General features: G+C 54.7%; 1 protein-coding gene across 2 annotated transcripts in view; it reads right to left on the reverse strand.

The window, feature by feature from the left end:
* The window catches only part of TXNRD2 (thioredoxin reductase 2), a 49708-nt gene that overhangs the window by 17678 nt on the left and 6955 nt on the right, over positions 1-25075 (reverse strand). For both annotated transcript variants that reach the window (XM_034989143.1, XM_034989142.1), the window contains exons 3-11: positions 20579-20635; positions 19898-20039; positions 19277-19351; positions 17428-17506; positions 16865-16927; positions 13048-13118; positions 4691-4710; positions 3756-3847; positions 1139-1313 (exon numbers count right to left, since the gene is read on the reverse strand). In XM_034989143.1, the coding sequence (XP_034845034.1) occupies positions 1139-1313; positions 3756-3847; positions 4691-4710; positions 13048-13118; positions 16865-16927; positions 17428-17506; positions 19277-19351; positions 19898-19980 (658 nt within the window). In that variant the 5' untranslated portion in view covers positions 19981-20039; positions 20579-20635. The remainder of the gene's footprint in view (positions 1-1138; positions 1314-3755; positions 3848-4690; positions 4711-13047; positions 13119-16864; positions 16928-17427; positions 17507-19276; positions 19352-19897; positions 20040-20578; positions 20636-25075) is intronic.

A 25075-nucleotide genomic window follows, 5' to 3' on the forward strand; every position in this document is an offset into this window, starting at 1 on the left:
CGATTTGAACAAGAATATCTCCTGTGGTCGTCTACTAAATTCTGGGCAAGAGGCAGTACATTAACTGCAAAGCATTTTCCTTGCTCCTTAGATCTGCTCGTGTTGACCACACACAAGGAAGAGCTCAGATTCCTCCAGAGTTTATCTCATGGTCTGACTTCCAAGCGTTCTGAGAACTCAGGGAAACCAGAGAGGCTTCGCGAAAGTCCACTGCTCTGTGATGCAGCCCTGCTCCTCCCGGGAGCCTCACTGCAGGGGATGCTGGGACCAGGCCAACCAGGTCCTGACAGACGCTGATGTGACTGCTCCTCTGAGCACTCAGCAAACATATGATTAACTGACGTGGAGGCGGATGATGATTCTGACAGCTACAAAGATTCCGAGCCCAGGTTCACAGAGGAGGGACAACTGACTGGGCTCAGCGCAGAGAGACCCCGGCGAACTGGAAATATCGAGAGAAAGAAAGACGCAGGGGGCTTAAGGAAACGAGACTCCGACCCTAGAGGATGCAGCTGTCAAGGTGGGCACGATGTCCGAGCAGATGTGCTGCAGTCAGCCCCAGAACCCGTCAGCCCTCTGAGGCCAGACCCCACTCACGGCAACACCGTGCCCCAGCCACAGGCAGGCTCACGAGGGACACGGTGAGCTCTCTGCTCTTCCCGCCTGGCTCCTGGCCAGGGTGCCTTTCCTCAGAGCCCACGTCCCTTCCCTCAGACTGGCCGAGGCCCAGGCCCTGGGCAGGCGTCTCCCCCACTGCATCCCCACTCTCCATCCTGCCCCTTGGGGTGCAGGGAGGAGCCAGCCTGGGAGGGAGTATGTCCGGCAATGGGCTAATTGTCAGCAATGGGCTAATTCTGCCCAAGGCCTCTGCCCCATCTCTGATGCCATCTTTGGAAATCTACAAAGTGTGACTTCCACAAAGGCCAGTTGGGCATCCACTCCTGCAGAGCTCAAACCAACCCCCCCCCCCGAGGTGATGGAAACGACCCCACGGGCTGTTATGATGGCCCAAGAGGTGTGCTGTGATAGCTGGCCCCCCCGAAAGCCAGCAGGACGAGGGGAGGCCGGGCGACAGCAGCAAGGGGAGGCGGTGTTGCTGCCCTCCGTGTGGCTCACGTGGGGCTCAGTGCACCCTTACCTGTGGCCCACAGGACAGTGTTGAAGGTGCCCACGTCCTCCTTGCCGGAGGTGAGGTCTTCCCAGGTAACCTGGAGCTGGCCATCTGGGAGCCTCCGCACTCTTGAGGGGGTACAGCCTCTCAGGAACCGGGTGCCTTGAGAGGCCATGTATTCCGTGACCAAGGAAGACATTTGCTGCAAAGCACAAGAGAACATGCTGTGAGGCCCAGGCGGCAGTGAGAAGATCCACTCCTGATGATTGTGGGAAGAAAGGATGTGGTCTCCTGCCTGCTTGAAAAAGCCCTAGAGGAGCCCAAGAAAGGTCCATCCAGAGGAGAAGGTCCAAGGCCCCTCCTCTGCTGCTACGTGGCCTCAGTCCACCCCCACTTCTGGGTCCCCTTGTTCTCTGTGGAACTGAGGGCTGAGCTGGGACAGCATCTGAAGCCAGCTCCAAATCCGAGGACCTGGGGCCCGTGGGTCAGGATGCACTTGACCTTTCGGCTCTTCTCCACATGCCGATTAACTAAGTCTTCACTAGAAGCAATGACAGAGAAACACCCCCTTCCCCTGGGGGCTCTGGTCTGGCCAAACGAGATGGCACTTGACTCCAAACCTGCCACCCCTCCCTCGGCAAACCCCCAACCACCAAATGCTGTCACCTCCTCTGCCACTGGGGAGTTGGGACATAGGGGGGCCCCTCTGCTCCCCACCAAGATATACAAGGTAGCAGGCATGGTGGGGGGGTGGGGGGGGTCAGGGCATCTGCTGAGAGGGCTCCCTCCTCCCAGCCTAGAAGGCTCTGCACCCCCTGGCTACAGATGGGGGCTCAGTTCCTGGGGCTGCTAGGGGGGCTTGTACAGGGTAGAGTCCCAGTCGGACACAGCCTTTTCTTTGAAGAAAAAATGAAAGCCACTGTTTAAATCCTCTGGTGCCTGCTCATTTAGAAACATACATCATGAGGAGTCCTGCCTGTTCAGGATTGTCACACCAGTCACGAGAACACAAGTGTAGGCTGCTGATCCCTCTGGACGCCTGACAAGCCTGGAGTCTCTGTCACAGTCTGTGGGGGAACTACTGGGCCCAACTGAGCCAAGGGGCCAGACCACCGGCCGTAGGCTGGCACCAGGGCTGCACATCCTTCTGAGGCAGGGCCTGGGCCATCCGGCCTCACCACTGCGCCCCCATGTCCCAGGGCACCCCCTCTCGTCGGTCTCCAACTTCTGCCTGGGCTGGAAGGCCAGTCTTCTGAGTGGTCCTCATGCCTACAGGCCCCTCTGCTTCACAGGCCCTTGTCCTTCTCTGTGTCCTGCAGCATGGCCTCGTGCAGCTCCCGTCTGCTGCCCGGCACACTCCACCCGTAGCCCGAGGTTCCACAGACCTTCCCTGGATGCCATGGCCCCACTGTGGACACTTAGTACATGAGTGCGGAGTGAAGTGAAAGAGGGGCGCCTGGGTGGCTCAGTCCGTGAAGCGCCTGCCTGCGGCTCAGGTCATGATCCCAGGAAAGTCCACATCGGGCTCCCTGCTTAGCGGGGAGAGGTCTGCTTCTCCCTCTCCCTCTGCCTGCCATTCTCCCTGCTTGTTTGCTCTTTCTCTCTCTGACAAATAAATGGAATCTTTAAAAAAAAAAGAAGAAGAAAAGAAAGCGCGTGGCCCTGAACAGCACCGAGGGCCAGGTATCCACGTCTGCCGGCTGGGGTGTGGCTGGGGGCAGGCCCACTGCTTCCCTCTGCAAGAGCTCACCAGGCCGGAGAGCACTGATGGACGGGGGTCTGTCTTCCTTCTCGGACACATGAGAGGGCATTTTGACATCTTCACGGCAACAGCCCCAGACTTTGGTTTTAACAGGTGACTTTTCCTTGAAGAGTTTTTAGTTAAAAAACCCCAGCAAACCACGTGCTCCTGACATGAATGCCTCCGCCGTGAGCAGGGGTGTCTATGCCCCAGATGCGGATCAGGAAAACCTGCACTCTTCAGACCCCGCAGGGTGGCCCTCTGAGCTCCTGCCACGCCTGACAGGCAGGCTGCGTGAGGTGCTGGCCCCATACAGTGGACAGGATGTGGAACCGGCGGGGCCCCAGAGGCTGTGGGGACGCTCTGAGCACTCAGGGTGGACCGCGGCCAGGAGAGCCACCATAGTGCTCGTCCTGACTCACAAACCACATCTTTTCAGTCTGTGGCGGTGACTAGGAAAGCAGCCAGGGGCTGCCCTCTCCTGAGGTGGTCATGCAGGGCCTTACCAGTCTAGCACCTGCTTCCGACCTGGTGCTGCCCCTGCGGAGGTGGCACCCCACCCAGACACCAGAGGGGCTCAGCAAGGGAGATGTGGGACAGCGAATTAGCTGACCCATGCTTTCTGCTTACTAAGGGAGTGACTAGAAGGGCTGACCCAACCCCGTGGTCCGTGAGGCTGGCCTGGCGTGCCCACCAACATCCCTTTGGTCCAGGGAGCATGTCGCCACATGTTCCATGGGCCAGCCCTTCCTTCCACACTCTGGCAGGTGTTTCTACTTCAGTAACAATCTCCTTACTCAACTCAAGGGCCAGCTTCTAAAGACTGAGACCTCACTGCCAGACCACACCCACACCTGCCTGGGAGAGAGCACAGGGTGGGAGCTGGGGCACACGTGGCCATACCTGGTCAAAGCCCCGGAGGGGGATGCTTCTTATCATGACGGTGGTGTCCAGGCCGAGCCCAGTGAGGAAGCCAGCACACTCCAGGGCCACATCTGCCAGAAGCTAAGAATGCTAATGGATCGTGACATCAGGAGCCAAGGGACGAGACCCTCAGTGCCCTGGCCAGCCACCCACTCCCCCACCAATCTCCAGTCAGCCTGGAGGAGGCTCCCAACACCAACCACAAAGACCCCTGTCCAACGCCCCCCCCCCCCCGCCCCAACCTCATAAATGTATGTCCAAGGTGAGGTAGGGACTCTGGTAGCCACGGGACATGGGCACCCTCCAATACCCAGGGCCCAGGCGGCTTCTGCCTCCATGGGGCATTTGTCCAGGCTCTAGGCAGTTTAATTTAGTCAGCCTTTGGGGCCAGGCCCTCCCCCCCCCAACCCCCAAGGGATCCGAGCAGCGACAGAGGAAGAGTCTCCTTGGCGGAAGAAACACAATAGCTGCCTTCAACCCATGTTCCCAGCTAGCAGTCCCAGCTTTCACCTTCCCTCTGCTATCCCTTCTCCTGACCTCAGATCCTCCCATGGCTCCTCTCTTGACCGTCTCCGGTGTTACCGCTCCCTCTGAAGGAACGGGCCTGGATGGGGCTGCTCTCCAGGGAGCACCACCTGCCTCACGGCTGTATCCAGCTGGCCTGACGGGCTCAGCCATCTCAGCGTGTGGCTCAGGAAATGCCTCCAGGAAGCCCTAGCCTCAAAGGTCAGCCTCAAATTGTCCCCTGAGTGCAGGTCATCTGCCCTGAGTGGCCCTGTAAGTGCCTGGCTCCAGGCGGCAGACGTCCTCCCTGCCGGAAGGGAGGGCTGTGGGGGAGGGGCTGTAGGAACCGAGCATCCACTCTCAGGACTGTGAGCACAGCCGGCTGTCACCTGCATGCCCGCAAAGGATACAGCTGGCCCCGACCACCAACCTGTTTGAGGAACGGACACAGAAAGAACAGTGAGTCCCACACGTGGCCCACCGTGGCCCATGTGCAGCTGTCCTGACTGGGGCCTCCACAGGGGGGACGGGGCCCTTCAGCTTTCCGGGGGTGCCCGGTCAGCTGACGTGTCACTGTTGATGAGTCAGCTGAGGCTAACTGTTCAAACAGGTTGTCCCAAGGCACAAAACCCACTTCCCAGAGGCTCTGACTGTGAAATAAATGACAAACACAGTGTCACTGAATCAGAAAATTGCCTGGTGGTGAAGGATGTGAGTGGTCAGTGACAGAACAGCACATGCACATGAAGGGTCCTGGGAGTGCGATCAATGTGGAGTCCACGGGCGTGTGAAGAAAAGTCCCATTAGAACAAGGGGAATGGTTTTCCTTCTGTCCTAATGTAAATTCTGCCATGGGGTCCCTCCAGATCTTCGGCAGCCAAGATGGAAGCAGACTTGCTTTGCAGGACAGGGAGAGCACAGGACAATAGGGAGGCTTCTGGGAAAGCAGCGGCTGGGGCCAGAACATCCTCGAACCTGTCCAGCCCCACCACACACGGGCCGGGGCCAGGAGAGCCAGCTCCCCGCAGCAACTATGAGGGCACCTGGGGGCAGAGGGAGATGCAGGACACTGGGACCCAGCTCCACTCTGCACGCATGAACACACACGCATACAACCACACATACACACACGTGCACAGAACCTAACATGGAACGAAAATTCCCGCCCCGGTGGCAACATGTGGGTGGGCTTGTCAGATCACCCCCTCAGCCTTCGAATAAGAGGAGGTGATGTAAGGATGGATAAGCCCAATGTCAGCACTAATCCCGGCAAGTACTAATGATATAATTCCATTTCAAAAAGCAGTATATCCCGTGGAATACTGCTGCAGGTGCCCTACGGGAAGCAACTGCACACGGCTTCCTCTCAGGGGCTGGGGACAGAACCGGGCTGGAGTCACATTCGGGGCGAGTGAACAGAGCTCACCGTGTGAAAAAGTTGAGAGGGACACTGGGCCCCGCAGCTGGTAGGAGCACTGAGAGGCACTCAGGGCCCCACACAGGCCTGGCAATGTCTAAGAGATAGACACGTTGGCGTACATGCATATCCACGTGTGTACGTGGCCACACATATGTGTAATAGGTCTCTGTGTAGGGACGTTTTCAGAATGACATAACCTGATGTCTTTTGTACTTGATGTATATGGTGAACGGTACAGGCTTTTCTTTAAGACGTGAAATTCTGAGTTACTTAAAATACAAGCAGAATTGAACTGCTTTGAACATCCCAGGAAGTTGGGTAAAAGTGTCAACGCCAAACACGCAGTGCCCTTTGCTCCCTCTTCCCAGTGGTGGCCACGGTGCAGGCCGACCGCCTCTCAGACAGCCACAGCATGCAGGTACTGGGGGAACCCCGCTGTTGGGACAACGGGGCTGTCCCGGCCTGTCTTGGAGCCTTCCTGCCTCTGTGACGTGGACCCTCCAGCAGGAGCCAGCCAGCCACCGGCCACACCCTCCAGGACAGCTCCAGACCCTCATGTCACGTTGCTGAGGACACAGGAAGGCAGTCTCCTGATTTTGGCAAAACCGGCTTATTTCTGCAGCCCCCCGGGGCCCTCCCTACCCTCTTGCACTATGTGGATGGGGAGCTGGACAAGGAGGTAGGGCAGGCGGCCAGGCAGCTCCTCCCATGGAGCCACCTCGGTGCTCTGGGCCTCCGGCTCCCACCTCCCAGTCACGGGGGCCCACCCTTCTCAGGCCACCAGCTCTGAGTTGCCGACAGAGGGCACATCTGGGAGAAGGTCGGTGCCAGCTCAGCCATTCAAAAGTGGGTGTCCTTGACCACATGTGTAGAGCTGAAATCTCATAAGCAAACAAGCGTCCTGCCTTCTTGAAGGTAATTTTGGGTCTTGCCTTTGTGAGCAAGGATTATCAACAATATTGGTTTTCACTCCATCCCTGCCCCCAATTCATCAAATAATCGTTATTCTTTGCAGAATGCAGAATCCAAGAACTCAGGGAACTCCCTTCAAATGAGCTGAAGTAGGAAAATGCCAAAGCAAAACCAGACAGACTCTGGAGTCTCCAGATCATGAGGGGTAGGGAGGGCTGGAAGAGGGGCTGTGGTTTGTTTTTATCGGTACCCTTGAAACTGTAGACAAGTCCCTCTGGCTGCTGAGGGGACCCCTGGCCAGGAAGAGGGCCTGGGAACCATGGGGCCAAGGCCGGCTGCCAAGGTGCAGGGACCAATGCCGGCCCTGGCGAGGCCCAGGAGGACAGGGGTGCTGGCAGCAGCGGAAGTCAGGACCAGCTTGTCGGATCTGGGGGGAGGGCCCGAGTGAGCCTTAGAGGGATGGCAACACTCGCGTTGTCACTATATTAAGAGACCCGGACACAAGGGCATCAGCCCACGCGGGCAGTCGCCACCCTACATCCCGGGAGCCCCTGATGCAGTTGTACGTGTGTTCTGGGCAACTCCGCTCTCTGTGCCCTTCGGTGTGCAAACATTTCATGCAAAGCTATAACTACCGTGGGATTAGCCTAATCACAGGGCAGGCTTTCTTGTTCAAAATCTGAATGGGGGAGGAAGCAGAAACAAAAGCCTTAATTCAGACCCATGAAGCCCCAGCTTAAAGAGCCCTCCACCTGCCTCTCGAGTTTGAAGGCCCCTGATCCGCTCCCCTAGGGGAGCACCCACACAAAGTGAGGGCCTCACGGCAGGCACTGGCTCCTTGGCAGCCCCACCAGTGCAGGAAATGCCAAGCGGGCTGCCGAGCTCAGGTGCCCCAGGGAGGCAGCAGGGAGAGTGGGGGGCCCCAGGGCCTCCTCCCCAGTGGGGACTGGCTCCAGGCTTGCCTGGGATCTGCCAGCCCCATCCAACCCAGGTCCAACACTGGGCCCACCTCTGCCCAGCCAGAGCCTCTCCATTCTGGCCTCCTAACAATGCCACCCCAAGGAGCTGTCTTCCTCAGCCCCTGGGCCCAGCAGCCATCGGGATACACCAGGGAGATGGTCAGCGGGACTTTACAGGCTGGTAGCCAAGTCTCAGGCAGATAGCCGGTTTCCCTTTTGCTGGACACAATGTGTCACACTAAATGAACATGGACATTAAGCAGAAAATGAGAGTATTCACAGCAATGAATTTTCCTAACCAAATGGCTGTGGTTCTTTGCATGATAAAAATTTATATCCTTCCCAAGGGCGCCTGGATGGCTCAGTCATTAAGCATCTGCCTTCGGCTCAGGTCGTGATCCCAGGGTCCTGCGATCGAGCCCCGCATCGGGCTCCCTGCTCGGCGGGAGGACTGCTTCTCCCTCTCCCACTCCCCCTGCTCTGTTCCCTCTCTCACTGTCAAATAAATAAATTAAAAAAAAAATTATATCCTTCCCTTCTGCGCTCAGGGAAAGAGAAAAATGATCACAATACCTAGTCAGCTTCCAGACACAAAATAAGGGTCCCCCCCCACCAAAAAGAAAAGCTCCTTCCAGGACCAACTCTGAGAGGCAGTGTTAAATCATCCCAAGTTATAGAAACACGGGGCTTCACAGAGCCCCGGGCCCAGGGACAGAGGGCCGGGCTGTGCAGCTGTAGCTGAGAGGACACGCCTGGGCTGGCGAGTGGGAACAGTGGTGTGGCAGGCCAACGTGGGGGAAGACCTGCCCCTAGGTGGCTCCGGTCTCATTCAAGTCCTCTGCTGCCAGAGAAAGGTGGTGGCATGGAGGTCACCCCAAAGCTGCTAGCTCAGAGCCCAGCTGTGCAGAGAGCTGGCCTGCAGACCTAGAGTGAACCCCAGGCCAGAATGCTGACCAGCTGGGCCAGGGAGCCAAGGGGGTGTGGGGGTGTGGAGCAGAGTGACCTCGATTCTCCACCATTAGGGCCCCCCGAACAGTTGCAGGGTGCGGGGACCTGAGGATCCTGGCCCCGGGCAGGCTGGAAGGCCGGGCCCAAGTCCCAGCCAGGATGCCCAGGTCCAGAAGGCCTGGAAGAGGAGGTGGCCCTCCAGCTGAGTGAGCCAAGATCACCAGGCTGTGGGATCAAGGGCGGGGCCAGATACCCCAGGGCCTGCCTCCTTAAAGGCACTGTGGGGAGTCGGCCCACCTTTCTCCCTTCCACCCTCCCTCCACCTGCCAGGGAGCTGTTGGGCTGGACATCTGGGACAGGCAGGGCTGCATGCCATCTCTAAGTCTCCCCGTGCAGGGCAGTGCACTTCCTCTGCACCCCCACTTTCTCCACTGGTGGTTGACAGTTCCTTGAAGTGACCATTATCCCCCTGACCGTTCCTTCCGAAGGGGCTCCTGCTACCTGCCCAGGGGACCCTGTTCTTCACCCAGAATCCTCCTCACTTCTTCAACCTGCCCTGGATTACACAGAAAAAGGAAGAAGCAAGAACAACGGAAATGCCGAACAAGCCAGATACAAAGCTGGCATTCGGGGGGGCCGAGGCTGAGTAGATGCCAATCTCATGGTCCCACCTCAGGCCGAGGGTGTGGCTCCGAGGGTCTGGGCCACCAGGTCTCCCCCCGGCCCTGGCCTGACATCACAGGGCCCTGCTCACAGACTTGGGAGCTCACGCTGCATATGGTGGAAGTTTCCACACATGATCTGTTACCTCCAGGGTGCCAAGCTGGGCACCCAGCTGTGTTGTGAAGGCTGTTTCATTCTTCCCACCAGCTGGGCTTGGGCTTCATCATGCCCTCTCTGCCATCTGGCTAGCCCTGGGCTCCCCAGACCTGGATTCGAGCAGACATGTCTGTGAGGCTGAACACCTCTGTGGCCACCAGGGTCCATGCCTTGAGGGGACAAAGGCATGGAACAACCACAGAAGGCTGAAGGGCCACAGGGCCCACTGAGGGCTACTGGTCACTGTGCCCCACTCAGATACACCCTGAAAGGTCAGATGCTGCCCGTGCCCCATCATGGGGAGGGATGGAGGGAGGAAGAACGCATAAGGGACGCGGAGCCTCTGACGGGTCGTGAGGAGCTGGCCGGTGGGGGCCGCACCCCCTGCAGACGGAGGCCAGCTCGCTGGGTACCCTCCAGCACCGGCTGTGCCTCCCGATGGCACCGAGCAGAGATCCCCCCCCTCGCCAACCCCCCCCCCCGGCTGCAGGAGGCACTACAGGGCCGGGGGGCAGCCCTCAGGTCCATATTAATTTCAACTCCATTTTAAAGGCGAGTTAAAATAAACACAGGGAATATTTATAAGGCAAATAAATCTGGCAGAAACAGCCCCTCCAAGTGTGAGCAGAGGCCTCCCTCTCAGCCCCAGCCCAAGCTGATAAAATACAGAAATGCTACTGTAGACCCTCCGGGCTTATTTTGACTACAGCAGAGGAATGCAGCATGTAAACACTGCCTCCCATATCACACTGTTACAACTTGCATTAACAGCACCGGACAAAAGCCACATTTTCACAGAAGCATCGTACAGGGATATATCTCCAGCTTAATTTTTTAAAAAAACCATTTCCTCACATAAATCATGCTCAGAACGAGAAACGGGTGACTGATACATTGCAAACACTTTTTTTTCTTAAACAATAACATACCTAGATTCCTTCTAAACGAAAGAGATTTTTTTTTTTTTTTTTTTTTAAATCTTCTAAATGTTTTTTTTCTGAAGAAAATAAACACAGCACTTTCTTTCCGGACTGAAAGATCTGGGGTGGTGTCTTCCCGGCTGAGCAGGCCGCTGCCCGGACACATGGTCGCGGAGGAGGGGCCCAGGCCCTGGGCCACCGCGCTGAGCACCGGCGACACCCAGCGCGCCTGGGCCTCCCGCCCTCCCCAGCCTCCACACACACCCAGCCTCCTGTGAGCAGTGGCCCAAGAGACAATCGCTAGAAACCGACCCCTTCCCGAACACCGAGACGCTGGCATTCGGGGGGCCGAGGCTGAGAAATGGGAAATGGGAAATGGGAAATGGGTAATGGGAAAACAGCAAACAAAAGAAACCGACAGAATACATAGGAACGGATTTGACAAAAGACCGGGATTCCGAAAATGCTGGCCTTCGGTTAGAGGCTGAGATGACCGAAGCTCACAGGGCCTCACACAGGGCATAAGCTCTGGCAGCGAGCTGGCCTCCGAGGCAGCTGCACATTCGAGGCTGTCTGAACCACGGGTCCAGAGGACCACTACAGAGAGGCCGGCAAAGTGGGTCTACATTCCACCCAGAGGGATTGGTGCAAAAGAAAACTAAGATCTGAAGCCAGTGCCAGGCACTCGGGCCAGTGATACGGGAAAGTCGGAGTCAGAAGCCAGAGCAGGACTGGACTCCACTCGGGGACTGAGCTTTCAGACTGGCTCGCGGGGCTGCTGGTCAGCGACACAGGAACCCTGGCAGCCCGGCCCCCTCGACGTCATGCCGCACCACATGCCACATCACGCCACGCCACGACATGCCATGCCATACCACACCATGCCCCGCCACACCATACCATGCCACACCATGCCACACCACACCATGATGCCAAACCATATTATGCCACACCACGTCGTGCCACATCATGCCACACCATGCCACACCATACCACACACCATGCCACACCACACCAAAGATGAACTGCAAACACCCCGAGGACGCAAAGGAAAATCTGACTTGTGGAAGCCCTAAAGGAAAATATGGAGGCTCGTTTTCAAAAACAATCTTAGGGGTGGAGCAGGCCTTCCTGAACATGCAATAAATCTAAAAGCCATTAAGTGTAAAAAGAGATCTAAGGTAGGTTAAAAAAAATAAGAAAAAAACCATTTGTACATCACGCAAGTGAAATGACATGACAAGCCAAGAAAATGTGCAATAGAAATGGCCTGGGATCACAGCCCTAGAACGCAAACCAGCTGGAAGATAAGGAACAGATAAGAAAAAAGAAAACCAGATAGAAAGTGGGCCACGGACCAAGCTGACAACACACACACACACACACTCACTCTCACACACACTCACACATTCACAGACACACTCAGTTCTAAACGGCTAGTAAACACACGGAAGGATGACTAGTAATAGCAAGTGCAAATAGAATCAGGTCACGTTTAACCCATTAGCTAGCTAAAGATAAAAGAATAGATAACCCAGATATTTCAGCAAAAAGGAAAAAAGTGATCGATGTCACAGCGTGAAAATTACGAACTTCTGTATGAGATAATATCACCGAGTAAAAGGAGAAACCACAGCCTGGAGAGCCAGAGGAACGCGACAGAGGGATCCAAGCCTGTGTGAGCTTGACCACGGTCACTGGAGGGACCACACACGCCTTGGGCAGAAACAACCGGCGTTCACCCCCCACGGGAGCAGGAGGAGAGGCTCCTTCCTGTTTTACGGCTCATGAAAAAGCCGATGGCCCGGCCCAGTTGCGGGGGTGGGGCAGGCAGGGGTGCACCGGGAACACAGGGCAGCCCACCAGGAGGGAGCACCTGCTAGCAAGACGTGTAAAGCCCTGTACCTGCGTTCTCGGCTTGTAGGAAACCCCCGACAGGTATGTAGAACACACAAGAAGCATTATGACAGCAGGTAAGATGCACACCAAAGGTTTTCGCTGCAGCATTTCATAACGCCGACAAAAGGAGCCTAGCGAGATGCTCGGGAGTAGTGGAAAGATCAACTACACCACATCCATTCAAGGGAATCAAGCCCCGACCGCGACCAGAGATGCCTCAGGAAGTGGGAAGCAGTGATAAGGAGAGCACATGGGTGCCCGTTCACACACACGCCCACCCACCCTGGCACACTTCTCCACTTCTATTTTCTCAAACCAAGTCCCAAGGCAGCTGAGAGCCCACTGACGACCAAGCCTCTGCTGCCCTCTGGTGGCCTTTCCAGTCCCTGCGAGCATGGAGTCCCCCAAATGCCACTCACAGGGCCTGTCTGGACCTGGAACCCCCCAACAGCCTGCTCTGTGGGTACAAGCAATACATTTGGTGCATGAACACCTGCTCAAGGAGTGTAAAACTGCTCACACACTGCACGTCTCATTTCCTGGGCTACAGTTTCTGAGAACTTCGGAGCCTTTGCTGCATTTCAGAGAAGCCCAAGGTTCAAACCAGAGGAAAGGGGATGTTTAATCAAGGCCTGCGGAGAGGCCAACGGCTTTCTCTGAGGATCTGGCCTCACTTTCTCCTCCTTGAATGTCCTCCCTCCGTGATGTCCCTGACAGGACACACTGGAACCCTGGGGCTCTGGGAACCCTGTTTGAAAACCACCGCCCCTAGACAGCAGCTGATACATTTTGTAATACACGGGTGTATAACCAATATGTGGTTCTGAATGGTTCTGATGTTTGCAACGGTGAACAAGAGGATCTCCATTAAGGCACACGTTGGGTCTTACGTTTTTCCAGGGGATTCCTTCAGCCAGAAGATGTCGTCACTTGTAATTCCATATTCCAAGGCACCTTCGATCTATCCAGGAAAAAAAAGGATCAACGTGAGAAGAGCATCACTTGGCCTGTCTCCAGAGATTTCCCCCAAAGAGGATGACCATTCTGTAGACACAACTCAAGCAGAACCACCCCCAGCCCACCCATGGGTGCGCTTCCTTGCTCCACACACTGTTCTTCAGGTTGTGGCCTCTAGGGACAGGTGACCTGGCTATATCTGACTTGGTGCACCATCTACCTTCTGGGCAAAGCACCCAGCACTCCTTGGCTGTGAAAGGTGGTTGGGGAGCCGGCGTGTGGCCCACAGCCTTTTCCTCCCTGCTCTCCAGGGCCTTCCCCTTGATCCAGATGCTGGGCTGAGGGAGGACAGGTGGGGAGCAGAGTGACGCAGGGTGTGGAGGGGCAGGCTGGCCCCAAGGGCACGGGGCTGAAGGCTGGACGCTCCTGGGCATCCTCCAGGGTGTATACCAGTGGAGCCTGAGGAGGGGCCGCTAAGCAGGCGGGGGAGACAAGGACCCGTGTCCCCTCAGTGGCCCATGAGAGTAAGAAGAGCAAGATGTGCGGGTGGAGAGGAAGCAGATTTCAAACAGTTTATGATTCTAATCGGCAATAAAAATAAAGCTAGGAATTTCTCGGGTTTGTGTAAAGAAAACCAAAAGGTCTAGAAATCAAAGGAACTAAAACACAAGTGAGTCTTGGCAGGCCCCCGGGGAAGGGTTTGTGGTGGTAGGTGGTGGGACGGCTGCCTCCCCCTGGGCCAGATAACTCCTGCTCTAACCCCCCTGGCCGGGGGACACATGGCAGCCGCCTAGCCGAGGTCTAGCAGGCTGGGGCCAGGCCTGTCGCCTCTGCAGGACACCCTGGCGCGGGCACATATATCGGTCTGCCCCAGATGACCGCCCAGCTCCTGGGAGCTGACTGTGGCCTTCAGGGGCTCTATGCAGAACCAACGTAGGCCTGGCTGAAGGGTCAGGGGTCACTAATGGTCGCCCACCTTTCCTCCCTTGAACAACAGCACCCCGCCACCCTACAGAGCCATGTAACCCGCCCAAGGGCCACCTCTGTGCAAGCCACCTGTCCCCTCCAGAGGCTGCTCTTGAGGGCCTTACAGCCAGACGGAGGCGTGGTGCTCCTCTGAGGACTGGAGGTGTGCGTTTTCCCCATGCCCCCTCTGCTCCCCATTTCCAGAGAAAGCACAGAACCGAAGATGGAGGCTTGGGATTTGGGCATCTGGGGAGAAACAGAACCACTCCCTTGTTCTTCCTCCATCTGCTCCATCTGTGCTCTGTCGGTCTAACTAGGAGGCAGAAGTGGCCTCCAGGCCCAGGGAGTCTGTGGGCCTCATGCACTTCGCTGCAGCCCATCTGGAGGCTCAGGGCTTGTGCCATCTGCTTCCCAGGGCCCCTGGGAGACCCACGAGGATGTGGCCTCGGCCAAGCCCCTTCTTGCTTCCCATCCCCCTCTCCACTACCTTGACCGTGGCCCCTTCCTTAGCTCTACCTGCCTCACAGGAGTGAGGGCAGAGAAGCGCCCTCACAGCAGACCAGGCCAGGAGGGGACGCTGGCAAAAAATGGTGGCGTGAGGACCTCCCAATGTTCACCCTTCCATAAAAACAGCCAGACAACTAGCAAAAATAGCCAGATTCAACTTTTTGAGAACTCTGGAAAGTCTAGTCAAGAAAAATGGCTGAAACTTGGTATGGACAGAGTTTTGTGGAGTTGTAACGGACTCTAGCCTCATCCCTCAGCACAGCAGCAAGCTTGAGCGACGATGAGCTACTTAAGAAACACAGTGGGGAGAGCAGAGCCGAGGTGAGCCGGAGCCCTTGCAAAGCTCCTTCCCAAGAAACAGTCGTCGATCGACCTGGCTGGGGCTTCCCCAGAAGGCCCTACTCAAAAGGCTTGTCTTCAACCTCGCTTGACCTGGCCGAGGGCCAGAAGCCTCTCTAAGAGGAGGATCTGCCCGGTGACTGATGCCACAGCTGCCCGAAGCAACAGATAACAGCTGAAGCAAACAACACACCACCCAAGAGCTTAAAAGGAAAAGCCAGGGATGCCTGGGTGGCTCAGTTGGTTAAGCGTCTGCCTTCGGCTTGGGTCATGATCTTGGGGTCCCGGGATCAAGTCCTGCATGGGGCTCCTTGCTCAGTAGGGAGCCTGCTTCTCCCTCTCCCACTCCCTCTGCCTGCCACCTCCCCTGCTTGTGCTCTCTCTCTCTCTGACACATAAATAAAATCTTTAAAAAAAAGAAAAAAGGAAAGCCAAGGAATGAGCTGTCCACAGGGGCTTTGAAAAGCTCCTGCATATTCCCGGGGACCTAGAAGGCCAGGTGTAGGCCCTGGGCTGCACACACACCCGGGGAAAGGCCCCACACAGCCTGAGGTCTCCCCTCTGGCTGACCTCGAGGCCCGGCATGGGCAGGAAGTGAGGGCTAAGGTAGAGTTTCTGGCGCCTGCCTGATTGCCCAAAGCATGCCCCCAAATGCCTACAGAATCTGTCAGCAAAGACTGGGCCGTTTCTCCAGGTGTTTCAGGAAATCTCTGTCTAGTTACTAGCTGACCACTAACCCAACTGAGCAGAGACCTCAGTGGCCTCCCCTGAAAAAGAATACAGACTTTACAAAATTGCTTCAGAAAACCACCCAACATACAACAACAATAAACAAAATCCTACGGTGGAGACAGATTCTGATTTCCAGAGTTAACGCATTACTTTATTTAAAATACTCATTTCTCAACAACCAAAAAAAGTTATGAAATGTGAAGAACCAGGAAAGTATGACCTTCACACGTCATTGGAGGGGGTGGGGTATGCAAAATGGTGCAGCCACTTTGGAAAACAGGCTGTTGGCTCTTCAAAAGGTTAAAAACTGAGTTACCCTATGACCCGTCAACTCCATTCCTAGGTATAGAGCCAAGAGAAGTGAAAACTTAAGTCCATGGAAAAACTCGTGCACTGATGTTCACAGCAGCATTATTCACAACAGCTCAAAGTGCAAACAACTCGGATGTCCATCAATGGACAAGTGGACAAACAAAATATGGTCCAGCCACACAATGGCTCATTATTCAGGCATTAAAAGGAATGAAGCTCTCACACAGGCTACCATGTGGATGAACCTTGACAACCTTCTGTGTGCAGGAAGTCGGGCACAAAGGCCAGATGTTGTCTGATTTCATTTATGTGAAGTGCCCAGAATGGGCAAATCCACAGAGACGGAAAACAGGCTAGTGGTCACCAGGGGCTGGGGAGCCGGGAACGGAGTGACCACTCACGGGACAGGATTTCATTTGGGGCATGAAAATGTTCTGGAATTAGGTAGTGGAGACTGACGGTTGCACAACTCTGTAAATAAACTAAAACCCCCCCGAATCGTACCCTTTAAAAGGGCGCATTTTATGGTATGAGAATCTTATGTCATGATTTGGGGTAGGGGCAGGAAGAAGAGGGTTAAGTCCTGGATGTTCCAATAACTTGAGGCTGAGGAGAAAAGGAAGAATCAGCAAAGAGAGATAAAGGAGACCAGGGGCAGGGGTGTCCTAGAGCCACGTGAAGAGTGAGGGGATGTGGGGGTCCCTGTCAACCTGCTTCCATAGAACGCAGTTGAGAGAACATTAGAAAGTGACCAGAGTGAATATAGAAAAAAACTTTTTTTTTTTTTTTTTAAGAAAAGAAAGAGTGGGGGTGCCACTGGTGTGGGAAGCGTAAGCTGGGAGACCGTGAATGTGCCCGGGGTGCGAGGGAAGGCTGTGTGCTGGGGACACTCACGTGGGTGGGGTACCTCGGCCGCCCTCCAGTAGCAATGACGATGTGCTCAGCTGAAAGCAGAGTCTGAGAATAAACCGAGGAAGCTGTGGTCAGGCAGGTCGGCATAGGCTCCCAGCAGAGACCCACGCTTTCTAATCACAGCTCCTGCCCTGCAGTGTGGACCCTCCGGCCAGGAGCTCAGAGGCCCCTTGGAGCTGGGAACCTGTCAAGGGTCCTCGAGCCAGGAGGGGGCCCAGCAGAAGAGGGCAGGGAGACATTCTAACTCCAAGCACCCCGCGGTTTACAGAGCGCCCCGCAGGTGTCTCATATCCCTCAATCCCGCAAAACTCTGCGAGGGTAGGATCACCCGCCCTGTTGCCTGGCACAGCGGACAGCCTGGTGCCACGTGCATCTCAGTGATGCGTTTCATCGCTCGCAGAGAATCACAACCAGCCTCGGGGGGATCGGTGGTCAATTCCAGCAGTGCTTATTACTGAGAAGAGCACTGAGGTCAAACAAGGCTGGAGTCCTTGGAAGGGTAAGGACCACCGGAGAGGAGCCACTTGGGAGAGCTGGGCACTCACCTCTTTCCCATCTTTAGCGACACTGCAAACCGTGTGCTCGTTGACAAAGCTGGCCTTGACGTTAAAGTACTTGACTTTTCTGCAAAATAACAATATGATTGTCAAATATTTCCTCTGCAAATTAGGCGTCACCTATGGGATTAAAGAGGGAGCAGATGGCTAAAAGGAAAGCTTGGGCCCACAGCCCCCTGCCCCCAACCCAGGCGGGGCAAGGGGCAAGTGCAGAGGGGCACCGGGAGGTGTGCAAGGGGAGGCGGGCCAGGGATCCCTGGAACTGCCAGGACAGAAGCCAGCTCGGGATGGCCCCGAGAGCCCAAGTACAGCCTGGGTGTGTGATGACAGAAGTGGCTGGGCCTCCCCAGGGTCCCTCCTTGTCACCTGGGCACATTCCAGCAGGGAGCAGAGGCCCCCGCCTGCACCCAGTTACCCCCGCCACCCAAATGACCAACTTCCCGCTGACAAGGGAGGGTGCCCACCAGATAGGCATCACCCCCTGCCTTTAGGGGACCGTAAGGCTGGAAAACAGGTATGATGAGGACAGAAGGGTGGTCAGGTGCAGGTGTGCACAGACGATCCACACCTTCTGATAATGAAGGCCAGTCTGTAGTGGTGGGTTCTTGGCGCCTTTGGTAATTACGGCTTCACCACCTCCTTGACTTTACATCCTCCCCACAAGCGAGGCCTGCACCCCCATGTGCCGCCTGAGCTGTAAGAACCAAGTCCTCACTCACCCCCACAGCCCAGTAACAGCCAGACGATACAGACACGGGTTCCGCACTGGCTTCCTTCTGGGGGCACCTCCAGAAGGTGGGATCGTTCGGGCCTGTTTGGCACTTGCCTGGCAGAGCCCTATGCTTCCAGCAAACTACCCTGGGGAATACTGAGCCCCACACAGAGGAAAAGCGACAGGATGCAGCTTACCTCCCTGAGGGGGGGACCCCTGGGAACACCCAGGATGGGCATGCGGGCCGGCTTCCCTGGCTCAGCTGGCCTGGGTTTCATGGGCACAAAACAGTCGTGTACTGTACAGCCCCAGGAAGACTCCTTGGAGCCAAGCAAATAGTGCTCAGATGAGAGCACCAGACCTCTGAGGGCACAGTGTCCCCTCCATGACCTGCATGGGCAAAGGGCAGAGCTATAGGGCCAGGAGCGAAGCCTCGCCAGAGTCGAGTGCAGTTTTGAGCACCTCTCCTGGTAGCAGCTCCTCAGGGAGGATGCTTTGGGTCGGTATCCAGGTTGGGGAACCCCAAAGGGCGGATGGGACCTGGCGGCTTCGGGCTGGAATGATCATGTTGGACGTTGCTTCAGCAGACAACACCAGGTGCCTTCATACATGCCCGGGGAGCCAGGAGGTGGGTGGTGAGGTGTGGGGTTCAGGGCTGGGAGCCTGGAGAGGAGCCTGGAGAGGTGAAGTGTGGGCTTCACAGGGTGGTGCCCGGGCATCCTCTTTGCAACAGCAACATGGGGCTCAATGGGCTCTTTCCACATCACGGTGGTCGACCCTGACAGGAGAAAGGTCACCTGCCTCGAGGAAGGCGCTGGTCACTAGGATGGCCCTCTCTGTGCCCCCATGCTCTGGCCCTTGGCCTCCCCAGCGCCAGCCCCGAGCATGCCTCCTCCCTGGTGCAGACCCAGGCCCCAGCTGTCCTGCCAACATGCCCCTCAGCCCCTGCTACTCCAGGCTCTGCAGATGCGAGCTTGCAGGACGGCCTTCCTTCTGCGTGTGTGCACCCCACCCCACGGGCGGGGACCTCTGGTCTTATCACTGCCGAGCCTCTAGTGAGAAAGTGCCTGCCAAGGGAGAAAATGTCCCCAGAGAAGGGGGGAGGGCCGCGCGAGGCCTCAGTACCTGTCCTGCAGCTGGACCCGGTGCCCCCAGTTCAGGGACTTCACGTGGTTCTGCACGGCCTCTGCCATCGTCCCCCTATTAACACACACCAAGACATGTCAGAAACCACCCCAGAAGCATGAACCGCAGAGTCCCACAACAGACAAGTAGACGCAAATAGCCAGTGGGCAGAAATCCCAAGAAACAAGGTGATTCTAAAGGTGGAAAAATGTGACACCTATGCCCCTGGCCACTATCTCTGTCCTGGGTCTGGGGCTGTGGGCCACAGCCATCAGGACACAGCAGTGGCCCTGAGTCTAGGTCATCTGAGAACCACTGAGGGGCCTGTGTGCAGCTCAGAGCAGACCAGGGGCCACCTGTGGAAGCCAAATCGGTTTCTCACCTCCCACTAGTGGCCTCTGGGGCCAGACTGTCCTTTGTGAGGGTGCAGGAGGCCCCCACCTCAACCAGTGGTGATAACCAAAAATGTTTCCAGACTTTGCTGAATGTTGGGGAGAGGGTGGGCCCCGGGTGAGCGCCCGTCTGGTAGCTCGCTTCTGTGAAGGTTAATGGGGCAGTAAGCCTCCCCGCCGCCCCCACCGTGAGGAGCACAGAGGCGCAGCGAGTGGGTGGGCTCCTCACCAGTCATGCAGGACCGGCTGGATGGCCCAGCCATAGTGGGTGGCGTCTCGGATCATGCCCCCCAGCAGCGCTGCCTGGTGCATCAGCTTCTTGGGGATGCAGCCAACATTCACACATGTGCCGCCGAGGCCCCATCTGGTACCTGGCATGTTGGGAAGGGCACGTTTAGATTTATATTCAGGGGACTGGAAGGCCCTCCTACTCCTCTACAGTTGTCTAAGAGCCCTTTAAGTTGGGGCGCCTGGGTGGCTCAGTAGGTTGGGGTCTGCCTTCGGCTCAGGTCATGATCCCAGGGTCTTGGGATCAAGCCCCACATCAGGCTCCCTGCTCAGCAAGGGAGCCTGCTTCTCTCTCGCTCACTCATTCTCTCTCTCAAATAAATAAATAAAATCTTAAAAAATAAAAATAAAAAAGAGTCCTTCAGATTGTTTGTAACTCAAGCACGCTCCAGGTGAACCCTGCCCTGGGAATTTACTCTCTATAATTGTAGTCTGTGTTGTCTTTAAATAAGAATGAAGAACTTTAAAGTAATGGCAGCTGACTTGCCAAGGAGGACACTTGCCAGAGAGCCTGGCCAGCAGTGGTGAATGGTTCTGGGTTCAGCCGCTGCCCCTGTATGTGAACCAGGCCCCCATCCTCCTGCTCCCCCAAGACAGAAGACTCCCACCCGGGGCTACCTACCTCGGGGGGAAGGCTCCACGTAGTCTACCACGGCCACCTTCTTTCCCAGCTGAGCAGCTGGAACGACAAGAGGAGCAGGCAGGTGGGGAGCTGCTTAGGGGCTGGGGCTGAGGACCAGATGAAGGCAAGGAAGGAGGTGCCCACCAGCTCTGCCCCCGGTCTCCCCACCTGTCTGCCACCACACAGTTGTGCTGCCCACAGGTGGGCACCCTCGGGCCTCTTCTTGACTGCAGCCTTCATCCCACCCACCACAGTGCCAGGACCTAGTGGGACACCCACCCTCCTTCACAAGCCCACTGCAGCCGCCCTGGGCCCAGCACCCCCCACCCCCGCCTCCTGCCACACCCGGTTCCAGCCCAGACATTCAGCATGAGCCCAGCGCCCATCTGGCACATACTAGCAGGTGTCACAGGAGCACCCACTCCCCAAGAGAGGCCCCAGTCTCGGAGCTTCCCCTGGCTCTCTCCCCAAGCCCTCCCAGTGGACTCGCTCACCTCCTCTGTTCCCCACTGGACATGGCGGGGGGGCCCTCCACCCATGGTCTACTCTTGTGGGCATTTGCAGCCTCATTCTCAGGGCAAGGAACGGGAAGCTCCGAAGTCAAACGGCAGGTCCAGGGTCAGCCAGCCCCCACAGGGGGAGGGAGACCTGGGCTCCAAACTCCACCTCCTGCCTGGAGTCTCCTGGCCTCTCCCACTTGCTGTCAGTGGGTTCCTCCCAGGGCCACGAGTCCCAGGTGCTGACCCCATCACCAATTAGCCAGGGCTAATCACGGGGCTTCCCCTTGGCTTGCCTGGGGAGTTGCCCTGCCAACCTGGGCTCTGAACTTGACCGCCCCTGAGGGCATGCCCGACTTAAACATCGTGACCCGTGAGCATCTGACATACTACAGAACGCACTCGATTCATGTCTATTGACCAAGATCAGAACAAAGTTTTAGAAGCCTTCACGTAAAAATCCATTTTGCTTGACTGACCAATAATGGGATTGCAGTGCTTGTTTTAAAAACTCCAGCCAAGGGGACTCTTCAAACATGCCAACGTCTGTTTCCCATAGCTGACCACGATGGGGCAACAGGTACTGGATTTATCCTTGCATCCGAGACAACCAAAAATCCAGGGGAAAGACATAAAATAGTGCTTTCAAGAAATTGAACATCAGAAGACCAAGGAGAGTGATTCTTGGAAGACAGGAAACAAATAAGGTGACACAGCATGGGGAGGGGGCCCAGGCCAACTCCACTGGACTCCCTGGCTGAGGAGAGGACTGGGATTCTGGGGAGACTGAGGCAGCCAGAGGTCCTGGAACAGAGGACCAGAGAGGAGAGAGCTGTACAGAACCCCAGACAGCTGATCAGTGCATGTGTGTGTGTGAGAAAACCACCTGAGGCCAGGAAAGAACCATCCAGAAAGACTAGTAGAGGAGACAGTGCTCATGTAGGGCTGGGAATAGTGCCTGTTCCCAGAAGTCAGACTGGAGAAAACACGTAATTCCTGGGGAGCTGGGTAAGTATTAAGGTCAGATGCCAGTCACTGAGAGTGATTGGGCACAGCTCCAGACCCACCGAACAAATCTTAAATGGAAGATGCAAAAGACTCAAACTCTCTTCTCTGCATCCCAGAACATACTCAAAAATGTATCTAGGAATCTAAAAATACCCAGAAGCCAGCAAGGGAAAGTTCAAAGTGTCTGGAATTCAATCAAAAATGACCAGGCATGCAAAGGAGTGGGAAAAGATAAGCCACAAGAGAGAAATAATCAGTCAATGGAAACTGACGAAGAACTGACATAGAATTAGCAGAAAAGAAGTAAAACGAGTATTGTAACTCTATTCCACATGTTCAAAAAGTTAAGGAGCAACACAGAAGATACAAGAAAGGACCCAAGTCCAATCTGTAGGGATGAAATTACAATACAAGAGATGAAAAACATATCGTGTGAGATTAATGGTAGATTAAACTTTGCAGAATCTTTTATTAGTGAATTTGGAAACATAGGAATAGAAACTCTCCAGAATGAAGACAATACCCATGAGCTGAAGGGAGACTTTGAGCAGCCTAATGTATGTGTGATTAAAGTCTCCAAAAGTGAAGGAGAAGAGGAAGGGCAGGAAAATTCCCTGAAGAAATAACGGTTGAAAATTCTCACAAGTTGATGAGAAATCCACAGACTCAGGAAACTCAGTGAACTCTAGCAGAAAAATAATTAAGAACTACACCAAGGTGCACCCTCTTTAAATTGCTCAAAACCAATGAAAAGAGCAAATCCTGGAAACCACCAGAGACAAAAAGACACACAACAAAGGAACAGAGATAAAAAGGCAGCAGATGACATCTGAAACAATGCAGGGAGAAGCCAGGACGGCAACATCTCTAAAGTGCTGTGCTGAAAGAAAAAAGAAAAACTATCTACCTTGAATTCTCCACCTAGAGAAAATTATATATTTTTAAGATTTTATGTATTTATTTGAGAAAGAGACAGAGAGAGAGAGAGAGCGCGTGCTTGAGCAGGGGGAGGGGCAGAGGGAGAGAGAGAGAATCCCAAGCGGACTCCCTGCTAAGTGCAGAGTGGGAGAGGGAGAAGCAGGCTTCCCGCTGAGCAGGGAGCCCGATGTGGGGCACGATCCCACGACCCTGAGATCATGACCTGAGCCGAAATCAAGAGTTGGATGGTTAACCGACTGAGCCATCCAGGCACCGCCCCCACCCCCCGAGAAAATATCTTTAAAAAAAAATCAAGGCAAGATAAAGATGTCTTCAGACATACAAGAGCTGAAAGAATTCATTACTCTTAGAGCCACACTACAAGAAATGTTCACGGACATCCTTAGGGCAGAAGAAAAATGATACCAGATGCAAACTCAGATCTATACAAAGGAAAGAGCAGAAATGGTGACTACACAGGCAGATCTGTAAGATTTTTTTCTCATTAGTTTAATCTTTTTTGGAAGGTAACTGTTTAGACAAAATATAGCAATGTGTTATGGGCCTCATAACATGTCAAAGTAAAACATGTGGCCACATGGTTTTGGTACTATGTGTGAATTGGACCATAGCACTTGCAGGTAGACTATGACAAGTTCAAGATGTCTTCTGCAAACCCCAAGGCAACTACCTAGCCCCATATTTGTTAAGTGAACTCGAAATGGACCAGAAGCCTAAGTGTTAGGACTGAAACTGGAAAAGTCTTAGGAGAAGACACAGGCATACATCTTTGAGAGCTTGGATTAGACAACTGTTTCTCAGATACCAAAAGCATAGCAACAAAAGACACACCAGGTAAACTGGACTGCCATCAAAATCAAAAACGTTTGTGCTGCAAAGAACACAATCAAGAAAGTAAAAAGATAATCCACGGAATGGAAGAAAGTATTTGCAAATCACATATCTGATAAGGGTCTAGTATCCAGACTATCTTTACATAAGAGTATGGAACATATGCATATGAACTCATGTAACTCAGTAATAAAAAGACAACCCAATTTCAAAATGGGCAAAGCTGGGGCACCTGGCTGGCTCCAATGGGGGAGCGTGAGATTCTTGATCTCGGGGTTGTAGGTTCAAGCACCACACTGGGGGCAGAGATCACTTAAAAGAATAAAATCTTTAAAAAAAAAAACAGGGGCGTCTGGGTGACTCAGTCGTTAAGCGTCTGCCTTCGGCTCAGGTCATGATCCCAGGGTCCTGGGATCGAGTCCCACATCGGGCTCCCTGCTCAGTGGGGAGCCTGCTTCTCCCTCTCCCTCTGCTGCTCCCCCTGCTTGTGTTCCCTCTCTTGGCTGTGTCTCTCTCTGTCAAAATAAATAAATAAAATCCTTAAATAAATAAACAAACAAAAACAAAAACTGGCAAAGCTTCTGAACAGACATTTCTTCATAGATATGCAAATGGCCAATAAACACATGAAAAGATGCTCCATTGTCTTTAATCATTAGGAAAATGCAAACCAACCACAGTGAGATAGTACTTGACACCTACTCAGGATGACTTGTAGTAAAAAAAAGACAGACATCAAATGGGGCTAGGATAGGGGCAAATTCGAATCCTCCGACAGTGCTGGTGGGAATATAAAATGATGTAGCCACTTTGGAAAACAGTCTGGCAGCTCCTCAAAAGGTGAAACCATACCACTCAGCAATTCCACTCCTAAGACATCTACCCAAGAGAAATGAAAACACGTCCGCGCAAATACTCGCGCACAACGTTCCCGGCAGCATTATTCACCATAGCGCAAAAGTGGAAACAACCAAATGTCCACTAATGGCCAAGTGGATAATAAAATGCGATCTGTCCGTGCAATGGAATGATATTCAGCCATTACAAGGAATAAAGTACCAGCGTATGCTCTATTGTGGATGAACGCTGAACATAGCACACTAAGACCACATGTTTGTATGAAATATCCAGAATAGGCAAATCCATAGAAACAGAAAGCAGACTGGTAGTTGCCTGGGGCTGAGGGGTGGAGGGGCTGAGGGGTGGAGGGGCTGAGGGGTGG

Source organism: Mirounga leonina, unplaced genomic scaffold (assembly GCF_011800145.1).
Source record: "Mirounga leonina isolate KUSES-001 unplaced genomic scaffold, KU_Mleo_1.0 Mir_481, whole genome shotgun sequence".
Lineage (NCBI taxonomy): Eukaryota > Metazoa > Chordata > Mammalia > Carnivora > Phocidae > Mirounga > Mirounga leonina.